Source organism: Triticum urartu, chromosome 5 (genome assembly GCF_003073215.2).
Source record: "Triticum urartu cultivar G1812 chromosome 5, Tu2.1, whole genome shotgun sequence".
Classification (NCBI taxonomy): domain Eukaryota; kingdom Viridiplantae; phylum Streptophyta; class Magnoliopsida; order Poales; family Poaceae; genus Triticum; species Triticum urartu.
In genome coordinates, this window is record NC_053026.1 from 625,791,667 (window position 1) to 625,809,971 (window position 18,305).

Below are 18,305 nucleotides of genomic sequence, written 5' to 3' on the forward strand. Positions count from 1 at the left end.
TTGTACAATGTAAACCTGTACACTTTTCTGGGTAATCTTGACTTTGGAGCCCTTTGAGGCAACATTCATGTGGCTCTCTTTTTTAGGTGTAACATAACTTTCATGAAAAATATATGTCTCGAAAGAACTATGGGCTAGAGAATGAATAACACAACCTTGCAAGACAACTAATTGAAATTGTCAAAATACATGTTTTCTTTCTTTCCACGACATGTAGCATAGGAGTTCTAACATCTCTTTCCATTATTATTAGATTACCTAACACACTCACATATAACGCACGAGTTCTTTCCCCAAGAACCTCACAACTACGTTTGTACGAAAAAATGACTTGGCATGTATACCCGTTTATGAGACAACATCTATTGCAATAGTGAAAGCCTTTGTAAAGGACATCATGACAATAACCAAAATTACGTGCTACTTGATAAAAAAGATACCTAGTTGTCCATATCATTGGTTGAGAATGTTGGATAGAACATATACCTAAAGTGCACAACATGCAAAAAGATACCCTTGAATCGCATTCTATGGACACCAAGCACTCCAAGCATCCGTGTCACCTTCAGAGCCAAACACTGTACTGTCTGCGCTCGTTAGGTTTTCTGACATAATTTTGTATGTTACCTCCGCTTGTAATGTCTGTTATTAATGAACTGATACTGATGTAATACATGGATCCATGTCCTAGCCATTATGCTTAATTGTTGGAGCCAAATTACATCCGTAGCTTACGCCGCTGGTATAAGATTTTCGTATTTTTGTTACAATTATTACACGTTATAATCTCCCTGCCATAATAGAAAAGAATAAGCATCCGTGAAACTAGACAAAATTGAAGAACCTCCTTTTGAGAGCAACTTCAACAAACCCTACTAGTTTTATTGGGAACAAACCTTGATTATAACAAGTACTAGTAATACAAAACAAATATCATCATCATTAAATAAAGCTAAACTCACTAACAAGTGGGCCACAAGTAACATGAGTCCTAGTCACCTTAACCTCGAAGTATTTTCTTGACGCGGCCACCGTTTCCCGGAAGACACAAGAAGGAAAACAACACGTTTCCCCGCCGTCCCCACCCGGCAGCGACTCAAACCACGGCGCGGGTAGGGTCGGCACGGGTAGGCAAGCCCGCCCGTCGTCCCCTCCCGTCGGGATCTCGCCCAGCCCCACCCCCACCCCCACCCCCGTCCACGAACCAACGGAGGCGGCGAGGCATCTCCACCGCCGGCGAGAAATCCAGCTAGGGTTTCCGGCGAGCGAGCCGATGGGGCCGGGCGCGCCGTCGCCGGAGGACGCCGCGGGCGGGGAGCCGGAGGCGTGGTACGGCAGCATCCAGTACCTCGTCAACATCTCGGCGGTGGGGGCCGCCTCCTGCGTGCTCCTCTTCCTCCTCGTCAAGCTCCGCTTCGACCACCGCCGCATCCCGGGGCCCTCCGCGCTCGCCGCCAAGCTGCTCGCCGTCTACCACGCCACGGCCCCGCAGATCGCGCTCCACTGCGGCGCCGACGCCGCCCAGTTCCTCCTCTTCGAGCGCGCCTCCTTCCTCGTCCTCGCCGCCGTCTCCGCCGCCGCCTTCGCCGCGGCCCTCCCGCTCAACCTGCTCGCCGGGGACGCCGCCATCGCCGACCAGTTCGCCGCCACCACCATCTCCCACATCCCCAGGGCCTCCCCGCTGCTCTGGCTCCACCTCCTCCTCACCGCCGCCGTCGTCGCCATCGCGCACCTCGGCATCTCCCGCATGGAGGACGCCCTCCGCATCACCCGCTTCCGCGACGGCAACGGCAACCCCAGCGACCCCAACTCCAGCTCCGTCGCCGTCTTCACCATCATGATCCAGGGCATCCCCAGGGCGCTCGCCGCCGACAAGGCCCCCCTCAAGGAGTACTTCGAGCACAAGTACCCCGGCAAGGTGTACCGCGTCATTGTGCCCTTCGACCTCTGCACGCTGGAGTACCTCGCCGACGAGTGGGGGAAGGTCCGGAACAAGATCTCCTGGCTGGAGGCGAAGATGGACGCCCGCAGCCTGTTTGACGAGTTTGTGCAGGACGAATCGGGGCAGTTAGAAGCGCACTGGCTTGTCAGGAGATGCAAAGAGCTGTGGGCAATGGCCGCGCAGAGGTTCGGGTTTACTGATGATGAGAGGCTAAGGAAGCTGCAGACAAGGAAACTCGTGATTGGGAGCAGGCTGTCGGATTACAAGGAAGGGCGTGCGCCTGGTGCTGGCATAGCTTTCGTTGTGTTCAAGGATGTGTACACGGCAAACAAGGCTGTGAGAGATTTCCGGATGGAAAGGAAGAAGACACCCATTGGCAGGTTCTTCCCAGTGATGGAGCTACAGCTTGAGAGGAGCCGATGGAGAGTGGAGAGGGCGCCACCAGCATCAGATATCTACTGGAATCACCTTGGGATGAACAAGACCTCACTAGCCTTGCGGCGGATAGCGGTTAACACCTGCCTCATTGTAATGCTCCTGTTCTTCAGTTCACCATTGTCAATACTCAGTGGAATGCAAAACGCAGCACGGATCATCAATGTGGAGGCTATGGATAGTGCCAAATCATGGATTGTTTGGCTTCAAGGCTCAAGCTGGTTCTGGACAATAATCTTTCAGTTTCTACCCAATGTCCTCATCTTCGTGAGCATGTATATTATCATCCCATCAGTACTGTCATACTTCTCCAAGTTTGAGTTCCATCTGACAGTGTCGGGGGAGCAGAGAGCTGCATTGCTGAAGATGGTTTGCTTCTTCCTTGTTAATCTCATCTTGTTGCGTGCGCTGGTGGAATCGTCACTTGAAAGTTGGATTCTTAGCATGGGACGGTGCTACTTAGATAGTGCTGATTGCAAGCAGATTGAACATTACCTGAGCCCATCATTCTTGTCGAGATCTTCACTTTCTTCCCTGGCGTTCTTAATCACATGCACCTTTCTGGGAATATCTTTTGATCTGCTGGCTCCAATCCCTTGGATAAAGCATATACTGAAGAAATTCAGAAAGAATGATATGGTCCAGTTGGTCCCTGAAGAAAATGAGGAATACAGATCTATGAACAATGACGAAGAAACAAATGGTCTGGTATCGCCTCTAATGTCTGAGAGAGAAGACAGTGACATTCTGAATGGTTTCGAGGGGCATGATCTTTCCATGTACCCAATAAACCGGAGCTTCCACATGCCAAAGCAGAAATTCGACTTTGCACAATACTATGCATTTGACATCACAATATTCGCGCTCACGATGATCTACTCACTGTTTGCTCCGCTTGTGGTTCCTGTCGGTGCAGTATACTTTGGCTACCGTTACCTTGTGGACAAGTACAATTTCCTGTTCGTGTACAGAGTCAGAGGATTTCCTGCAGGCAATGATGGGAAGCTGATGGATAGGGTGCTGTGCATCATGCAATTCTGTGTCATCTTCTTTCTTGCTGCTATGTTGCTCTTCTTCGCAGTCCAGGGTGATTCCATGAAGCTACAGGCTATATGTACTCTTGGGCTGTTAGTGTTCTATAAGTTGCTGCCGTCTGGAAGTGATCGCTTCCAGCCGTCCTTGTTAGAAGGGATGCAGACAGTCAATAGCTTTGTAGATGGTCCAACGGATTATGAAGTTTTTTCACAACCTGACCTGGATTGGAATCTGTATCAATCCTGAAGAAAACTCAAGGTCAATACACACTTGTTTCATTTCAAAGTCATCTACTATCACCAGAGCTTCACATTGTACTTCTCTTGTTCTTTTGTATAGTTGATGTAGATTAACTCCTTTTTTTTCTACTAGCTGGACCTGTTCGTTTTGGAAATGACAAACACTTTTAGATCATGTAGGCATGAGCTGTCTATCTAAATTCCATGAAAAAAACACCAGGCATTATCATACATAATCAGTTCATCATCTTGAGATTCTTTTTCTTGTAATTGCCTCCATCTAACGCAAAAAAGCCCCACCAGCAGCAGATATATCAGTGGATGCCACATTTATTCTTTCCATCTTTTCTGTGTTAGTGTTCCAACTGTAAGAGAATTATTGTTATGTTTGGGATTTAAGAGATTTCTAACACTGGAATCTACCTTATGCACTGTGAATTGTGACAGTCAAACTATACTGTGAACTTCTGAAGTTTTGATGTAGCTTCACAAACATTAGTAGTTTGGTACCTGACGGGCAACAAGTGTACTGATATATCATCGTTTTTTTTTTGATATCCCTGTTCCTCATTCATATGTTAGGCCATTAGTTTAAATTGCGTGTTTGTATCTTTATTAACCAGTGTTCATATATTTGTTAATTTGCTGTGTTTGTATCTTTATTAACCAGTGTTCATATATTTGTTAATTTGCTGTGTTTGTATCTTTATTAACCAGTGTTCATATATTTGTTAATTTGCTTTGTTTGTATCTGTAATTCTGTATTAACCATTGTGTTTATATCGATTGCTTCCAGCCATCCTTGTTCATAGAGACGCAGACAGTTAAATAGCTTTGTAGACAGTCCAACAGATTATGGAGTTTTTTCACAACCTGACCTGGATTGGAATCTGTATCAATCCTGAAGGAAAAACTCAAGGTCATTTCAAAGTCGCCTAGTATCACTGGAGCTTCACATTGTAGAGCTCTCATTCTTTTGTACTGTTATGTATTAACTCTTTTTTTTTTCTAGCTGGAACTGTTTGTTTTGCAAATGACAAACACTTCATTTACATCATGTAGGCATGAGCTGTCTATCTTAAATTCGATGCCAAGGCATCAGGCATTATCCTACATGATCAACTCATCATCTTGAGATTTTTTTCTTGGAATTGCCTGCATCTAGTTCAAAAAGCCCCAACCATAGCAGATATATCAGTGCATGCTGCGTTAGGATCTTCTATAAGAGTATTATTGTTATGTTTGGGATTTAAGTGATTTTTAACACTGGGAGCTACCTTATGTACTGTGAGAATTGCGAAGTCAAACTACACCGTAATTTCTGAAGTTTTTATACATCTTCACAAACATTGGTAGTTTAGTACCATGATGTGCCACAAGTGTACTGATATACCATTGGTTTTTCTGACATCCCTGTTCCAGGTTTATCCCCTTCTCACCTTTTCTCATTCGAATGTTAGGCCATTAATTAATTTGCTGTGTTTGTATCTTTATTAACCAGTCTTCATATATTTGTTAATTTGCTGTGTTTGTATCTTTATTAACCATTGTCCGTATATTGATTGCTTCCAGCCATCCTTGTTAATAGAGACACAGAGAGCTAAATAGCTTTGTAGATGGTCCAACGGATTATGAAGTTTTTTCGTAGCCTGTCCTGGATTGGAATCTGTATCAATCCTGAAGAACTCGAGGTCAATACACACTTGTTTCATGACATAGACATCTAGTATCACCGGAGCTTCGCATTGTACGACTCTCAGTTGTTTCTGTACAGTAATCTAGGATAACTCCTTTTTTTTTTCTAGCTGGAACTGTTGTGTTGGAACTTTGAAATGACATACACTTCAATTTGGACCATGAAAGCATGAGCTGCCATTCAGAAATTCCATGAGAGTATATCTGGTGTTATCCTATTCCTACATGATTAGCTCACCATCTTAAGAGATTTTTTCCTTTAATTGCGCCCATCTGACGCGAAGGCACAACCGCATCAGATGTATCAGTGCATGCTACATTTATTCTTTCCATCTCTTCTGTGTTAGAATGTCCCAACCATAAGAGAATTATTGTTCTGTTTAGGATTTAAGAAATTTTTAATGCTGAGAGCTATCTTATGCACTGTGAGTTGTGACAGTCTAACTATGCGGTAACTCCTGAAGTTTTGATGTAGCTTCGCAAACATCAGTACCATGAGCATATATGTCATAATTATACCTTGACATCCTGGTTCCAGGTTTCTCTTCCCTTTTCATCTTTTCTCATATGTATCTTTGGCCATTTGGCAGTTTACTGTTCCTGTACCTTTCTTTACCAGTGTTCTTGTATTGATGCTTTTGTCTGCACGTAATCAGAGACAATATGGTTCTGGTCTTATCTGACTTTTTTGGTTATATGATCAAGGTTCAATAAAGCGCTAGCGTGTAAGTGTCTAGGCGGCCATATAGTTTTGACTTGATAGGCATGTATTTAGGCTAAGAGCATTCAAAGGAGTACATTATTGGCCTGTCAGTACCATATGACATGATTTCTCGGTGGAGTGGACAAATTCTTACATATACCGCCTAGGCTTCAGCTGATGTCCTACGCGAGGTATTTGGCTGTCGCCTAGCGAATAAGTGCCGCTTAGGCACCGCTATTTCCATCAGAGGTTATGATTGAGCTATGAGAGAGTCTGATGTTGTGCACCTTGACCAGATTTAGTTGATCACGCACCTTTTTTCCTTTTCTTTTTCTTGTATTCCGCTCTTGCTGTTGGTGGCTGAAAATAGCTGTTCTCTTGCCAATAGTAGTTGCAAGGCTGAACCATTGGTCGTGTTGTTTTTTCATCTAAATGTAAAATCCACTCGGCGAATCTTACATTCTAGGGGGCTATGTGAGCACATATGAAACTTGTACAAACTCGGTAGGTTGTTCGAAAATATTGTTTTCCACTCATCCAAGAAATCTGAAAAAGATACCCGCATGCAAGTGACTCGCGTTCAGTTTAAGATTTCAAGTTCCGTGGAGATGCCAACTTGTTTGCGAATTGTCAAAAAACAATAAACCCAGGCACTTTCTGTGCATAGAGGCTGCGTGCGTCCTGGCTCATTTTAAAAGGCACTCATTTTAAACGTTTTTTTTTCTGCGGAGGTTTGTTGAATGCTCATAATTTTTTGTTGCATAGACATTCTGAATGTTACAACAATTTTGGGTGGTTTTTGGTGGATTACGGTGACAAATATCTGCGATGATGTTGCATACACAAAACAAGAAAGTGTTGTGCTGCACATTTTTCTGGATTTATTTCGGACTTCCCGATGATGTTTGTTTCATGGGAGATGTTCTTGTTGGTGTCTGCAATGGCTTTGTCAATCTTAAGATATTGTGTTGGCTCAATATTCAAAAGTGCTCATAAAGATGAGTGTGAGTGCGTGCATTCGTAGGGATGCATGTATATTGGTATCTGCTTATGTTTAAAAACAAGGAAAAAAATATATTGCGTGCGATTGTTTTGTGCCACGTAGGTACCAAGCTCATCATTCTAGTTAAGATCGGACGGCCGACCGAGGTGAAAATACCACCCCAACCGACTGAGCCAACAGGAAAAAATAAAAGCCACCAAGATACTACTAGTAATACCTTCTAGTTTATTAGTCTCTTTGTATTTTGTGTCAAATTTTGACTAAAAATAAAACATAACAAAATGTTAATGCACGTTATAAAAATTTATGTCGTTACATTTGTATTTGAACATAGTTTTAAATGATATTGTTTTTGTTGACATGCATTAATATTTTGTTAGTTCAATTTATGATCAAAATTTCACACAAAAAACGATGAAAACTAATAATTCAGGACGAAGGTACTGTAGTAGAAAAGAAGAGGGTCCCATCACCTCAAAACGCCACTTAACCTCGGGCGCGGGCTCACGCAGGAACCCCGAAAACCCCCCACTCCTCTCGTCGTCCCTTCTCTTCCTCTCCCCCTCCCCCAAAATCCCTCGCATTCTTCTTCTTCCCACGGCGACGCCGCACAGCAAACGAGCGAGCGAGGCCTTCTACTGGCCACCGGACCGGCGTGGCGGTGGATTGCCTCCTCCCTCCCTTCCTTCCTCTGCTGGTACGCAACCCTGGCTCCATCTTTTCTCGCCGTGGATTATTCTCGAGTCAACCATTTTCCTGGCCCTTTGGAGCGCGGTGACCCATCCACCATCCCACCGTCATCCTCCACCAGCAACACGAGTTTCAACCAGCATCCATCAGGCGGATCGTTCGTTTAATTTCTGCCGCCGGGGTTTCCGTATCGCTCATTGGGGTTCTCTCTGTCTCTTTCTCTTTGGGGTTTTCCGATGTGAAGCTGCAGATGCAATTCATTCATTCATACTCCCTTCGTTTCAAAATAGATGACTCAACTTTGTATTAACTTTAATACAAAGTTAGTACAAAGTTGGGTCATCTATTTTAGAACGGAGGGAGTACCCTGGATATGCTTTTGTTTGCTTTTCTCTCATCATTTTACAATTTTGCTTAAGAGTTTCTCGTTTTCCTAATTAATTATTAGTACTCCCTCCGTTCATAAGTACTACAAGAAGTTCTAACCTTTTCTTTTCTGAATCGGGTGTATATAGACACACGCTTTAGTGTGTTTGACTGTTTGTTCACTTGTTTCAGCCCGTATGTAGTCCATATTGAAATGTTCAAAACATCTTATATTTGTGAATGGAGGGAGTATATGATGATGATGTAGTTGAAGTGCACATAAATGAAAGGTGGGCAGTTTAACCATGTTTGTCCCAAATAGGCACTGCTCCCCCATTTCTAAATATAAGCTTTTTTAAAGATTTCAATATGAACTACATACGGATGTATATAGACATAGGGTGTGTCTAGGGCACATCTAGATGTGCTTTAGTTATTGCACATCTAAGTGAGTGAATCAAGCATAAAGAGAAAAAGAAAAAAGAGAAAGAAAATATTCACACGAGTCTCAATGTAAGATTAATGACATATGACTTAGATATGCAATACTTATGGCACATCTAGATGTGCTTTAGCAAAACTGATAGAACAAATTTTAGGGTGTAGATTTACTCATTTTGCTTCGTATATGGTCCGTAGTTTAGAAAAAAGACTTATATTTAGGAACGGAGGGAGTACTAGTTTTGCTATTCTCAATAGGTAAAGTTACTCGGGTGTTAATGTTGTTATGTTAGGCCATTTCTAATGTTTCAGCTTAATTAGACAAGTTGCCAAATCTTAAATGTACCGCTTGGAATAAGCGGGTAGCCACCTCAAAAAAAAATCAACAACTAAAAACAGGCCAAATCTTAAATCTGCTCTCAAGAAGTAGCTAATCCTCCAATGATGCCACCTCTTCTGTATGTGTTCATGGCAACCATAGCAAGAACCAATGCTTACCAATATGAATCACTTCAATTCATCTGATAACACTGACTGCTTGCTCTTAATTTTGTGCTCATCCTCAGGGCATATTCATTGATCTCCATACATCCGAGCCCCAATGGGACACAGCTCCGGAGAAGAATCTGACATCAGCGACTCGGAGATCGACGAGTACAAGGACAAGATGTACGCCCAACTGCGGTGCGGAAAAATGAGAGTGCGGTACGGCGACAAGACCTTGCGATGCCCCTTCTGCTTAGGAAAAAAGAAGCAGGATTACAATGGCAAGGACCTTCTGCAGCATGCCTCAGGAATAGGGGTTGCTTCGAAACGCAAGCCGAAGGAGAGGGCAGGACACCTAGCACTCGCCGAGTATCTGAAGAATGATCTGGGCATCTCCCTCGAGCCACCGTCGCAGCTTGCCATCGTCGAGCATAAGCCTCCTAAGAATGAAGAGGTCAAGTACGTGTGGCCGTGGACTGGTATTCTGGTCAATCTACCAAATGATCTGAAGGACATAAATTTTGTCAGGGAGAATGAGGATAGGTTAAGATCACAGCTATCACGGTTCAGACCGCGCGAAGTCGCTATTCTTTCGGATCCCGAGGGCCAGACTGATCACTCCATCATCAAGTTTGCCGAAGACTGGGATGGACTGAGTGATGCAATAGCTTTTGAGAACCATTTCAAATTGGAGCAGTACAGCAAGACTGACTGGAAGATGCGGAAGTGCAGAAAGGACGATCTTTACGGATGGCTTGCAACATCTGATGATTATAACTCTCCTGGCACAGTAGGGGAGCATCTGAGGAAAACTGGAGTTCTGAAAAGTAGTGGTGAGCTACAACGCGAGGGAACTGCCCGACGTATAGCGCATTTTAATCGCCAAATGGACGAGAGTAACAAACGTATGCAAGAACTGAAGCTGAAGAACAGACAAAACGAGTTGAAACTTGACATGATGATGAAAGAAAAAGTTCGATTGGTCGAGGAACATAATAGAAGTATGGATATAAGTTTTGGCGCTGTTTATTTGTCTTTTGCAGAATATTTTGCATACTAAATGATCTCTTACTCGTTCGCTGCGGAGATGTTCGCAGCAATAAAATCATCTTCGTGCTCACTGAACTTACTGAGTTCCTTTTCCCCTTTGATGACCAGAGATAAGACAGATGCGGCAAGACGCCCAAAGGAATTCCAGGAAAATACGTGAAGGTAATCTAAGGTTGCAACAGGAATTGGAAACCAGGAGACAAGAAATCCATAAGCAGCAACATGATAAGTTGGCTAGAAAAGGTATTAGTATTGACAGAACAACAGCCGAAGCAGAGAAAGAAAAGGTGATTTTACTTGTCTTCTCCAATACTATTTGATGTTTCCAAGGCTATGAAAAAAGAGTAGTAGTAGTAGTAGTAGTAGTAGTAGTAGTAGTAGTAGTAGTAGTAGTAGTAATAATAATAAGTTTACCTTCTGTTTTAACTCAATCTGAACTTATGCATGCTGTTCAAAACTGTCACAGAGTGCAAACGAGAACGTTCTTGTCGACTTAGCAGCCCTAAAGCAGAAGAATTGCTGTGAGGAGGTCACGCGGCTTGTTGACAAATATGAGGTATTGTTTTCCTGCATTTTTTATGTGTCTGGTGTGTGCCTAAAATGCATTGTTTCACTGCTTGAAAATTGCAGGAAGACGAAAAAGATGCTTTCAGGAAGCAATGCAAACTGGAAAAGGACCTAACTCGTAAACAGGATCTTGAGATGGGAATAGCACAGTTGAGGGTAAAGTTAGAGGTAATGAAGCACAAGCGAGCCGAGGCAGACACAGCAAATGAAATCGATAAGATTTCTGAAGAGCTGAGAGAAAAAGATGAACAGCTTGAGGCTATCAATTCTGCTAACGAGGCACTTATTGTTGCGGAGCGAAGGATCAATGATGAGCTTCAAGAAGCCAAGAAAGAACTTATAGAGGTATGTGTTTTGCAATTCTTAGCAATTCAAGATTAGTTTGCTATCTGTTCTCATGCCTAATTAATATACCAAGCCATGATTCTCCGCTAATGAATTACTCGCTATATATGTAGGGCCTCATAAAAGAAGCATCAGGAACTCGATCAACTATCGGAGTCAAAAGAATGGGTGAGCTTGATAAAAAGGCTTTTTGTGCTGCATGCAAAGGGAAATTTGCAAAAGCTGATTTTGGAGAGCAGTTGGCAATTCACTGTTCAAAATGGGAAAATGAGATCGGCCAACCAGGCTGGCATCCTTTCGAAGTTATTCGGTTTTTTTTTCTTTTTTCGAGAAAACGCAAATAGCTTTTGCGTTTTATTGCATTGGAAAGATAGGGAATTTACATCCTCCTAGGAGGCATTTTCACAGCCGCCATGGGCTCAGTGGACATCCCAAGATGATGGCAAAACGACCCTGAGCCCTTGAGCTCCGGCCTTTGCCCAACATCGGGCCTCATCCTTGATCGTGTCTAGAAGCTCATTGAGCGAGGGGCTAACATGGTAAAAAACGCACGCATACCTATGCTTCCAGATCATCCACGGCACCAAGAGCGCTGCAGATTTCAGCGCCTTGCGTAGAGTGGGCGGTGTGAACTCCTTCGCACGCAGCCACCAATCCATAAGCGAATCATCGTGCTCGGGTGTCGGCGCCGGCAAGCGCAGCCAAGATAGGACCTCGTGCCATGTCTGCCTGGTGAATGGGCATGTGAGCATCAAGTGTCTGATCGTCTCCGGTTCCTGGTCACACAGCAGGCACCGCGGGTGATGCTGCAGGCCACGGCGCGCGAGTCGCTCGGCAGTCCAGCAGCGGTCTTGGCAGGCCAGCCAATGGAAGAACTTCACTCTAGGCGGCGCCCAGGTCCTCCAAATGAGCTTCCAAGAGTGGCAGCCCCTCGCTCCATGGAATGTTGCCCGGTAGCATGACTGGGCCGTGTATGTGCCACTAGTGGTCCAGCTCCAAAGTAGCTTGTCCGGCACGTTGGACAGCTGGATGTGCTGCACCAAGTGCCAAAGCTTGAGGTACTGACCGATCTCAGGAAGGCCTAGCAGACCTTGGATGTCACGTGCCCATAGGTTGTTGGCCATGGCCTCCGCCACCGTTCTCGTCTTCCGGCGCTGCTTGGGGATGCACTGAAAGAGCATGGGCACGAGCTCACGGACGCCCTGGCCGCCAAGCCAGCGATCTTCTCAGAAAAGTGCGGTCCTTCCATCTCCGAGGGCCATGGTCGTCGAGGCGTAAAAGAGCGCGCGCTCCTCCGAAGTGAATTGCAGGTCCAGCCCTTGCCATACTCTGTCCGTGTCCGTGCGTGCTAGCCATAGCCAGTGCAACCGTAGTGAGAGTCCAGTGCGCTCCAGGTCCCGGACGCCCAGCCCACCATACTCAAGCGGTCGGCAAACCCGGCGCCAATTCACGTGGCAGTGACCACCGAGAGCATTCACACGGCCAGCCCATAGGAACCCACACTGGATCTTCTCGAGCTGCTTTAAGGTTTTCTTTGGGGGCGCGAGCATGAGGAGTTGGTGGATAGGTATGGCGTTGAGTACCGACTTGACAAGCGCAAGTCGTCCAGCTTTGTTCATCAGCCAAGCCTTCCACGAGGGGAGCCGGCCCGCCACCGCGTCGACGAGGGGCTGCAGCTGAGCCGCAGAGGGGCGGCGGGTGGTGAGCGGGATGCCTAGGTAGGTGACCGGCAAGGTCGCGACGGGGCACCCAAGCAGCTCCACCAGCCCCTCGGCGGAGTCGTCGCCATGTATGATCGTGACCGAGCTCTTGGCGTAGTTCACCCGTAGCCCCGATGCCGTGCCGAACACGTCCAGGATGCCTTTGACAGCGGATACCTCCTCAAGAGTGGCATGGCAGAAGAGCATCACATCGTCGGCGTAGAGAGAGATCACCGGAATGGCACGACGGGAGTGTAGCTGCTGGAGGATGCCAGACTGTAGGGCATGGCGCATCAGCCTTCCAAGAGTGTCCACCGCCAACACGAAGAGCTGTGGGGAGGTGGAATCGCCTTGCCTCAGCCCGCGGCGGTGCCAGATCGGCGGGCCGGGGTCTCCGTTGAGCATGACCCGAGTGCTTGCCGAGGATAGCAAGATGGCCAGCCATTCTCTGAATCGGTCCCCAAACCCATATTGGCGCAACACCTCAAAGAGGAAGGGCCAGGATATGGAGTCAAAGGCACGAGTGAGGTCGAGCTTGAGCATGATCCTGGGCGCGCCAAGTTTGTGCAGCATCTTGAGGGATTGCCGGACAAGGGTGAAGTTGTCGTGAAGAGTACGTCCGGCAATGAACGCGTTCTGGTTGCGGCTGACGAGGCTGTCGAGCTTGGGGGCGAGACGCAGTGACAGGACCTTCGCGAAGATCTTGGCCACTATGTGGATCAAGCAGATCGGCCGGTAGTCTCCGAGCTGCTGAGCGTCCGTGCGCTTGGGCAGCAGGGTGAGCAGCGCTTGGTTGAGCCTGCTAAACCCGCGCCCGCGCAACGTGTACAACAGCTCGAACACGCTCCAAATGTCGTGCCGTATGATGCTCCAGCAAGCACGCAGAAATTCCGCGGTGAAGCCGTCCGGCCCGGGCGCTTTCCGCGCCGGCATGCGCTTGACGGCCTCCCATATCTCCTCTTGGCTGAAGGGCTCGTCGAGGCATGTGAGGTCGCTGGGTATAATGAGTTGGGAGAGATCAAGCGTGTGTTCTCGGTCCACGGCAGTGCCCAGCAAGCCATCAAAATGCGTGAACGCCGCGCTGGCCATCTCCTCATGATCGGCGAGCACCTGGCCGTCGACGACAAGACTGTGAATATGATTCTTTTGCCGTCGGAAGGAGCATTGCCTGTGGAAAAAACTCGTGTTGGCGTCGCCGTCCTTGAGAGTCACGATGCGGGCTCGTTGCCTGGCGATCGTGCGCTCCCCCATGCCAAGCTGCTTGCGAAGCCACTCCTCCGGAGGCGAGAGTGCCCGGTCCTCACGCGCTTTGTCAAAGCGCAGGATCAGCTCGCGGGAGATGGCAAGCTTCTCCCGGACGTTGCCCGTGGACTTGGCGCTCCAGCTGGATAGGCGGCGGGCAGTGGCCTGAAGGCGCTTGACCAGCCTCCGGAAGGGGTCGTCGTCGTGCACCGAGCTCCAGGCCGTGGCAACGGTGTCGTGGAAGCCGTTCAGCCGAAGCCAATAGTCCTCGAAGTGGAGGCGCTTGCGAGCCGTCGGCATGGGGGAGCAATCCAGCAACAACGGACAGTGGTCCGACACGACCGAAGCGAGACATCGGAGGTGGCACTCGCCGTGCGCATCTTCCCAATCCGAGGTGCAGAGGACGCGGTCCAGGTGCACCAGCGTGAGCGGCGACTGCTCGTTCGACCACGTGAAGCGGCACCCATTGAGATAGACCTCCTTTAAGGCGAGGTCATTGATGACGCAGCGAAACCTTCCCATCATGCGTCGGTGCAGGCCACCCATGTTTTTGTCCTCGTCCCGGAGAATGAGGTTGAAATCGCCACAGAGCATCCATGGGCCGGGGCATGCCGCACGTATGTCGCGCAGCTCCTGGAGGAACAGGATCTTATCAGCGTCTTCCTGGGGCCGTAGACCGTCGTAAGCCACCACGGTGTCCCGGAGGCCACGGTCACCTTGGCCGTGAGCGCGTTCTGGGTCAGCATGGGGTCGGAGATCGAGACGACTCTGCTCTTCCAAGCGATGAGGATGCCGCCTCGCGGGCCAACAGCCGGGAGGTAAGCGTAGTCATCGAACTCGGAACCGAGGATGTCAAGCACGATGGGCGAGTAGATCAAAGCCATCTTAGTTTCTTGTAGGCATACAATGGCGGCGCCGGTGGTGTCCAGCAGAGATCGTATGGCACGACGCCGGGCGCGCGAGTTAAGCCCTCGAACATTCCAAACTGCAATCTTTAGTCCGTGATCCATGGACAAGGGGTCGATGAGGAGGGTGCTGGCGGGCCTAGCTCTCGCAGGCAATGGCCTCGCGCGTGGGGGAGACGATGCACGTTGGGATCTCCCGATCAACCAGGGCGGCGATGGCCTTGAGCACCGACAGGGGGATTGGCGCCGCGAACATGTCTTCATAGGCTTTCATCTCGATGGCTGTGATCTTCTGGTTGGTGCCAACTATCCCCAGGGTGCGCAGGATCTGCACATGAGCCCTCCTTTCTGCCGTCGGCGGCGCTGCCACGGGTATGGTGACGGCCGCGGAGCGGCCTCGGCGTGGGGCAAAGTTGAGAGGGCGGCGTGGCCGCTTCCCTGGGGTCGGCAAGGACGCACTGATGTGTATCGTGGCTGCGGCGAGGAACTCGCCGAGCGTCCAAGCCTACTGCTGCAGAGTCACACGGCAGCGCGATCGACGGAGAGGATAAGGTAAACCTCGATCTGATGTGTATCGTGGCTGCGGCGAGGAACTCGCCGAGCGTCCAAGCCTGCTGCTGGATAAGGTAAGCCTTGGCTTTTTTTTTTTGCAGGAAAAACCTTGGCTTTTAATCATGCTGATCCCATAGGATGATAATTTATACCTCGATCTTGAGATGATCTTTTCTGGCCTGGTCCGATGCAGCTGCTTGCATGTTTGTGCTTGTGCACCATGAATTTTTTGAACCGTTGAATGAAAAGTTAAATATCCCGCCGTTCGGTTCAGAACCGAATGTGCTGCATTCTGAGTGAAACCTAGTTCCAATAATGGAAATGTTGTGTGATTACCTGGCAATAATCTATAAACTTCCTGCTTCAGATATGTGAACATAATAACCCACCTGAAAATGTTTGCATCAGTGATTTTTTTTCTTTCTAAAAAGGCAAGTGTCAGTCAGACACAAAATCTAACAGGCATTCTTGGATGGTGCAGGAAATAGTCCTGGAAGGTGACGAGAAGCTGAAATCCCTGAAGGAAGAGCTGGGCGAGAAGGCGCACGACGTCGTGGTGAAGGCCCTTGTTGAGATGAACGAGTACAACCCGAGCGGCCGGTACCCCGTGCGTGAGCTGTGGAACTTCAAGGAGAACCGGAGAGCGCCGCTGGAAGAGGCGGTGGCCTACCTGCTCAACCACTGGAAGAAGAACAAGAACAAGAAGGCCTTCTACTAACTAACCAAGGCTGCTAAATGCTCATGAGTTCAACACCTTTGTGACTAAAACTCCCTCCAGAAGAATTATCCAGTGTTTATTTTCCATGAGTAGTAAGTCTTCCGAATGAATTATTGATACTCACTCTTTTGGAGAGTTCATCATGATTGAGACATTTGAGAAGAAGACCTTTCAAGTCTCCCCCAATATTGAGTCATATTCTCTCTCCCACATGAGGCCAAAACACAAGGCATCGCTTTCAGGCATTTTCTTATGTGCCGCCGAAAATCCAACTTGAAAATTGAGTCCCACTCTTTTTTCTTGAGAAGAAAATGCTTTTAGGCAAAACAAACTGGAGAAAGGTCTTATAAAGATCAATGGACAGGCCAGGAAATAATTTATAAAGGCATATCTTTTGCAATACTTAAGGGTTAGGGCATCTCTAACGCCGACCCGTGGAGGAGTGGCGAGTTGCTCCAGGCCGGCACACGATGGAGCATGATGGCAAAAAAGTAGATCATGGGAGGTCGCCGCCGCTTAGCTTCCACGAAGGCCACTGCCGTCGCGTCACTGGTGTGCACAACTGGTGTTTTGCGCGCTTCACAGTCCACTGTTGTCCCTCGCCCCCCAAACCAACTTTGATCCATGCTTCACGGAAGCGGATGCCATCCTTCCCCTCCGGCTAAAGCATATTGATACGTCTTCAACGTATCTATAATTTTTGATTGTTCCATGCTATTATATTATCAATCTTGGATGTTTTATAATCATTTTCATCACGGAGGGGTTAACTACTTCCATTGGTGCCTCTCCGATGATGCGTGAGTAGTTCTTTGTAGACCTTCGGGTCCGTAGTTAGTAGCTAGATGGCTTCCTCTATCTCGTTTGATTCTCAATACAATGGTCTTTTGGAGATCCATATGATGTAACTCTTTTTGCGGTGTGTTTGTTGGGATCGGATGAATTTTGAGTTTATGATTAGATCTATCTTTTTATATCCATGAAAGTTATTTGAGTTTCTTTGATCTCTTATATGCATGATTGCTTATAGCCTCGTATTTCTTCTCCGATATTTGGGTTTTGTTTGGCCAACTTTATCTATTTATCTTGCAATGAGAAGAGGTGCTTTGTAGTGTGTTCGATCTTACGGTGCTTGAACCCAGTGACAGAAAGGGAACCGACACGTATGTATCGTTGCTACTAAGGATAAAATGATGGGGTCTATCTCTACATAGATAGATCTTGTCTACATCATGTCATCGTTCTTATTGCATTACTCCATTTCTCCATGAACTTAATACACTAGATGCATGCTGGATAGCGGTCAATGTGTGGAGTAATAGTAGTAGATGCAGGCAGGAGTTGGTCTACTAATCTTGGACGTGATGCCTATATAATGATCATTGCCTGGATATCGTCATGATTATTTGAAGTTCAATCAATTGCCCAACAGTAATTTATTTACCCACCGTTTGCTATTTTTCTCAAGAGAAGTCACTAGTGAAACCTACGGCCCCCGAGTCTCTTTCTCATATTATTTGCCTTCGAGATCTATTTTATTTACCTTTTATTTTCAGATCTATTAAACCAAAAATACAAAAATACTTTGCTGCACTTTATTTTATTTGGCATTCGATCTATCAATCTACAACAATTTTATTTCACGTCCGTTTGCCAATTTCTAGCGCCGCTACCCGAAAGGGATTGACAACCCCTTTTACATGTCGGGTTGCGAGTAGTTGTTATTTGTGTGCAGGTGCTGTTTACGTGGTGTTGCTTGGTTTTCCTACTGATTCGATAACCTTGGTTTCACATCTAAGGGAAATACCTACCGCCGCTGTGCTGCATCATGTTGGCGAACGCAGTATTTCAGAAAATTTCCTACGATCACGCAAGATCTATCTAGGAGATGCATAGCAACAAGAGGGGAGAGTGTGTCTACATATCCTCATAGACCGAAAGCGGAAGCGTTTATCAACGCGGTTGATGTAGTCATACACCTTCACGATCCGTCCCGATCAAGTACCGAACGTACAACACCTCCGCGTTCAGTTCGATGACGTCCTCGCCTTCTTAATCCATCAAGAGGGGCAAAGTAGTAGATGAGTTCCGGTAGCACGACGGCGTGGTGACGGTGTTGGTGAAGAATAATCTCCGCAGGGCTTCGCCTAAGCACTACGAAAACTATGACGGAGGATAAACTAGAGGGGAC

The 18,305-nt window shown here is 47.2% G+C and overlaps 1 protein-coding gene across 5 annotated transcripts; it reads left to right on the forward strand.

Annotated features, from left to right (window-relative positions):
• The first annotated feature begins 1,118 nt into the window (after positions 1-1,118).
• LOC125511371 (CSC1-like protein At4g35870) lies at positions 1,119-5,570 on the forward strand. Of its 5 annotated transcripts, none has more exons than XR_007284961.1 (3): positions 1,120-3,670; positions 4,448-4,610; positions 5,224-5,570. XR_007284961.1 is itself a non-coding variant. In XM_048676723.1 (2 exons), exon 1 carries the CDS (start codon positions 1,274-1,276, stop codon positions 3,656-3,658), a length of 2,385 nt encoding a protein of 794 aa, XP_048532680.1. In that variant the 5' UTR covers positions 1,119-1,273; the 3' UTR covers positions 3,659-3,670; positions 5,224-5,570. The 5 variants fall into 5 exon arrangements, 2 of the variants coding, with proteins under 2 accessions (XP_048532680.1, XP_048532679.1); XR_007284962.1 differs by having other exon boundaries at positions 4,448-4,570; XR_007284963.1 differs by lacking the exon at positions 5,224-5,570 and adding an exon at positions 4,714-4,777.
• The last annotated feature ends 12,735 nt before the right edge of the window (positions 5,571-18,305 follow it).